General features: G+C 39.1%; 1 protein-coding gene across 1 annotated transcript; it reads right to left on the bottom strand.

Moving 5' to 3' along the window:
* Positions 1-4712: 4712 nt before the first annotated feature.
* On the bottom strand, positions 4713-5279 carry LOC113766773. The gene has a single exon (XM_027310928.1). It carries the CDS (start codon positions 5277-5279, stop codon positions 4713-4715), a length of 567 nt encoding a protein of 188 aa, XP_027166729.1.
* Positions 5280-5661: the final 382 nt, after the last annotated feature.

Here is a 5661-nt window from a genome sequence, read left to right as displayed (position 1 = left end):
CCACGCTCGAGCAGGTCCTTCAAATTGAAATACCGCAAAGTTCACTTGTCTTTGTTCGGTATAGTTCAAAGTTGCAAAGATGTTGATCATAGCCTCAAGCCACTATTCAGCTATGTCCAGATCAGACCCTTCAAAAAATTTCGAAGGTAGGAACTTTTGAAACATCTCAAGAGCCCGATCCTCTCCTATCTCGGGATTTCGGGGTTGATTTACCTGCATTTAACCTTGTTGATCTACCAGTCGTGCTAAGATATTTGTCATTTGTTGTATCATCGTTGCCGTTTGATCTCTGGCCTCAACCCTCGGTCCATGTTCTTGCTTAGCCACCGTTTCCCTTTCTTCTCTCGGTTCTTGAACTCGCTTAGTCCCACGGCCACGACTACGACTACGACCACGTCCACGTCTCCCTTCCATACCCTTTTCTCTCTCTTTTCTTTTCCAAAAGTAATTTAATGGATAAACGGAGTAAATTGACCAAAATAACCACATCTAACATACAAAATACCCAAACAGACATATACAGACATAACACACCATATATACAAAGAGACATATCAAGTTAGACAGATAATCAAAAGCAATCACTATCACACATGTAGGTATTAACATACCCCAAACAAAAGTCATGTAGTAACAATACAAGGGCAAATCAAAAGAAAAAGGTGATATCGTCCGAGTCTCAGGTAAGAGAACCCTGTCCGGTCTCTCACGTCACTTTCTATTCGAACTAAACGTCCGTTGACTTCTTGTACTCATTCTAGTCAAACAAAGCCTGTTAATGTTCACAAACTGTAAATCTCAGGTACTTAATACCACTTCAACTCTGGAGTACTCAGGCACGAGAATCCAAAATAAGATAATTCACATCTCGAGCTGGCCAATCCCAAGAGTAAACTATCTACAATCGAGATTCCTACCAGACGTACCTATCCAATATCCTCAAATACCGGGAGAAAGATTTAAAACCTATAACAATTCATGACTCCATAGCTTAAGCTCAACGAGCACTTAATCCTTCATACTCACTTGCGAAGTGGCTCTGATATCACCTGTGACTGTCCAACCTTACCACCCTAAGGCGAACCAAAAGGTTCGACGGACCGCCTGCCCAACTCTCGCCGGGACTCAGTCATTCACCTCAAGAATATAAAGATACAAATTACAAAACAAGCGAATAACGATTCAAAACTTAAAACATAAACTTATATACATTCCTATCTTCAAAGGAATTACCAAAATTCAAATATACCAAGGTTCTCAATTCCACATACATCCGACCCTTGCCAAGTGCTAGGGTGAGAACCATTACAAAAGAATCAAAAGAGCTTGACTAGGGTAGTCTATACAGAGCTCTCGTCCTTGCTCGCATCCCCTGTTAAGGAAAACAAAACTAACAGAATGAGCTAAAAGCTCAGTAAGGTTCCAAACACATAAACAACAATAGGTTCAATACATTAACTGTAGATAGCAAGTAATTCAAGAAGCATGACAATATAAAGCAATAATAACATTCATTAAAAGGATACGTGCGCACATGGAGCCATTCATTCATTCATCATTCTCCTCTCATTTCCTTATTCCTCCAATCGTTTGAAAATGCATTTCGATAAGTAAAACCCTTTATTTACATTAACATTCATTCATTCATTTCATTTCACCCATTCCTGGACGTTGGCCAAGCTCCACCAGACTACAAGGTAATACTCGAGTATACCAAACGTTCACCCAGGGTCACTAAATCGCCCGACCGAATCCGCTTCTGCCTCGAGTCGATCAGTAACGAAGGGCAGGGCCTCGTTCAGCCAAGAGGCTTACATTCATGCACATATAATCATCCAATCACTAAAATTTCACATTCATTTAGGTCGGGTGCGATAAAGTACATACTCGCCTAGAAAACTCATTTTAAGGAATCATTGAAAGCATTTAACATGTTGTCATTCATTCATAACAAGTCATATAATCAAGAACAAGCCACATAGTCAATGAAAATATAACAAACAAGGAACACTGACCTATTTACGCAAAACAACGTCCAAAATATCCCTCCGGATAATAATCTCAGTCACCGACGAAACCTAAGAATTAAGCCAAAGAGAATATTACAGCTCATCTAGCAAAACAATTAGGTAAATCGAAGAAAAATCGACCAACGATGAGTAAAACGTATAAAGATGACTTTAAAAGTGAAAAGAGGGCATTTGGACCTGAGGATGGAATAACTAAGGGTTTCACAAATCGAAAACAAAACTAAACTCAAAAGGGTTATAGAAAATTCCAGCGGAAAACACTTGGACCAAAGACAAATTAGAATCCAGCTAGATAGGTATTTTTCTGAATCGTTTATGTGGCTCAAAATCAACATATATTCAAGTAGATAGTGTATAACAAATGTATTGATGAAAATCATGTGAAATGGAGGACAAAATACCTTAATTCCACACTTCAAGACTTACTTGAAAGTAGTTTTCTCGTGGCCGAGAAAATCCTAATTCATACCTCTTTATTTTGGTAAGGAGTAAGCAGACATTTGAAGTTTCAAACAAAAAAGGTATCACGTGTTCAAATGGTAAAACGGTCACGATATTTGCCAAGCGAAAAGATATAAGTTCGAATAGAAATGTAGCTCCTCGAATACCCTTCGAGAGAACCGACGTAGTTTTCAATGAAGTACGTCCAACTTGACACAAAATCATATTTCCAAATCCACTTTAACTCACTCACATGACAAGAAAATAAACGGGCAGCATTTCCCCTCTAAATTATTCACTTTCACCCTACAATCAAATACTCTTTCTCATAGCAATTAACCACGATCACACATATAGTTCATAAGCAATAAAATACATCCAATTAGGACCACAATACCCTTCAATCAAAGCCAATTAGGAGCTTAAGAACCAACCATAAGAAAGCCCTAAATTAAACCCTAAAACTGAAATTTCCGCACAACCCAGAAATTTTCCGCAAACAATCATATCCAACGTATACAAGCTCCATTTCTACACCATCTCCATCCATCAATCCATGGCCAACCCATGATTATCATAGAAAATCAGAAAAATCCCCAATAAATCTAAAGGTTAGCAAAACTCTACTTTCAACCATAAAACTTCCACAAAATCACATATTTAGCTACTATAAATCACTAATTTACTATTATTAGGAAAAAAAGGAAATTTCTTAACACTCACCTCAAGAGCTCAAGAAAGGTAGTAACTTAAAACTTCCCTTCCAAAAATCACTCCGTCAAAAGCTTTAAACTGCCTTAGTACACACTAGTATGGAGTAGATGGAAAATCTAACGGTGAAATGTCAAGATTTGAGCAAAGATTGAAACTAGGAAAATAAGAACTTTCTCTCTTCTCTCTATAATGCACGGCTGAGCTAGGTGAAAGAATGAAGATATTTTGGGCCCAAAGCTAGATAAGTATGAAAGAAACAGCCGGTCAAAGTTGGCGACCGACTGTGACACGTCACAATCCTGCCGGTTTCTGGCCGGATTCAAGGCAGTGGCGATTCCAATTTTTTTTTAAATCCCTCAAGCAATCCGGCCAAGAGCTGGTCGGATTTCCGGCCGGATTTGGTGCAAAACATTTTTAGTAGAAATTTTTTTTTTCTTTCCAAGTTCACATGTCGCGTTCGTCTGTACTTCCAACAAAGATATATATATAATCTCGCTCAAATACACTTAATATACACAACCACACGCTCACATTTATAATGAAAACTCCCTTAGAAACATGGATAGCAAAGTTTCATTTAAAAAAATAATGGAAGTGAGAATAAACAAAAGGTTGAGAAAATGTGAAAATTTGAGGGTTCTCACAATATGTATAAAAGATGGCTCTCAAATCAACACGATAGAATGACACTACCATAAGCTTGCTCATATATCATATCGCCACCACTTACTTATGAATTTAAATGTAACAATCAAGGGACTTTACAAGGTTGTAATGGGGTTGGGGTGAGAAGGTAGGACAAAAAGGATTCAAAGGGTATAAAAAAATGTAAAGAAAATGCTCAGAAATTCATTACACCGATTCTTGCACATTTGAAACTTCAAGACACCTCAACAGTCCAACAAGTGAAGTAAAAGTTGGCACTCCTCACAACTTTCGACTTCTTTTCCTTCTCCTTTTTTTTTTACGAATTGAGGGCAATATCATCTTTTTACATCCCCGTTATTTCTCTTTCTTTTTTTAAATATAAATAGGTAACAACGAACTTGTGTCTTAGGCGCGGGTACGCCTAACTGCCCTCTAGTCTTCTGACCATCCGTCGAAATTTTTGATCCTGAGACGTGACCACCTGGCGTGGGCACGCCTAACTGCTACAGAATCTTCTGACCAATCTTCGGAAATTGAGTTCCTTAGACGTGACCGCCAGGCGTGGGTACGCCTAACTACTGTAGAGTCTTCTGATCATGGACGGGAATTTTCTTCCCTTAAGTGTGACCTCCTGGCGTGGGCACGCTTAACTGCTATAGAGTCTTCTGATCGTCGCCTTCCAACTCTTTTCCTTAGACGTGACCACTTAGCGTGAGCACGTCTAACTGTCAATTTCCTGCCACCAAACAACAAACTATTAAATGACGCTAACACTTAACTAAAACTTCGAAAATATACGAAAACTAAAACAAATAGCCTTGAGTTGCCTACCAAGTAGCGCATTTCTTTAATGTCTTTGGTTAGATACGGCTGGAACTCTCAAACAAGATAAATTGGATCCTTGAGGTGTACAACTTTCACTTCTTCAACAGAGAATTCTTCATAATAAGGTTTGAAACGATGACCACTCACTACGAACTTCTTCTCCGTCTTTAAACTTTGGATTTCTACTATACCATAATGAAACACATTAGAAATGACAAATGGACCAATCCAACGAGAATGCAACTTATCGGGAAAAAGTTTAAATCTCGAGTGATACAAGAGGACTTTTTGCCCCACTACAAAAGATTTCCTTGAAACTTGCTGATTATGGAAGATTTTACTCTTTTCCTTATAGATCGTGGCATTCTCATATGCTTCATTCCTAATCTCTTCCAATTCTTGTAGCTGTAATTTCCTTTGGACCCCCGCTTCTTCCAGGTCCATGTTACACTGCTTCACTGTCCAGAACCACTTGTGTTCGAACTCCACAGGAAGATGACAAGCCTTACCGAAGACAAGTCTGTACGGGGACATCCCAATCGGCGTCTTATACACTGTGCGGTACGCCCATAGTGCATCTTCTAACTTTAAACTCCAATATCTCCTATCGGGGCACACCATCTTCTCCAAAATTGATTTGATCTCCCTATTCGACACTTCGCCTTGACCATTTGTCTGCGGGTGATACGGCGCTGATATTTTGTGGAGTACGCCATATTTTCGGGAAAAGATAGCAATAGTCTTATTACCGAAGTGCGTGCCCCTATCACTTACCACACTCTCGGCATCTCAAAGGGGGAAAATATGTTAGATTTTAGAAAGTCTGCAACCACTCTAGAATCATTAGTACGAGTGGTGACAGGTGCCGAACCTGTGCAATAATAATAATAAATATAGAACCTAGCTACCACTAAAAGCAGTCAATAATTAATCCTAGGTACTGGAGCAGGGACTCTAGGTGTGCAATGGGTTACTTGATTCACCCTGTTCCCGAAGAGTTTGC

The sequence above is a fragment of the Coffea eugenioides genome, chromosome 3, assembly GCF_003713205.1.
Source record: "Coffea eugenioides isolate CCC68of chromosome 3, Ceug_1.0, whole genome shotgun sequence".
NCBI lineage: Eukaryota > Viridiplantae > Streptophyta > Magnoliopsida > Gentianales > Rubiaceae > Coffea > Coffea eugenioides.
The sequence above is the reverse complement of the archived record's forward strand: the minus strand, read 5'-3'. Positions and strand labels throughout refer to the sequence as shown.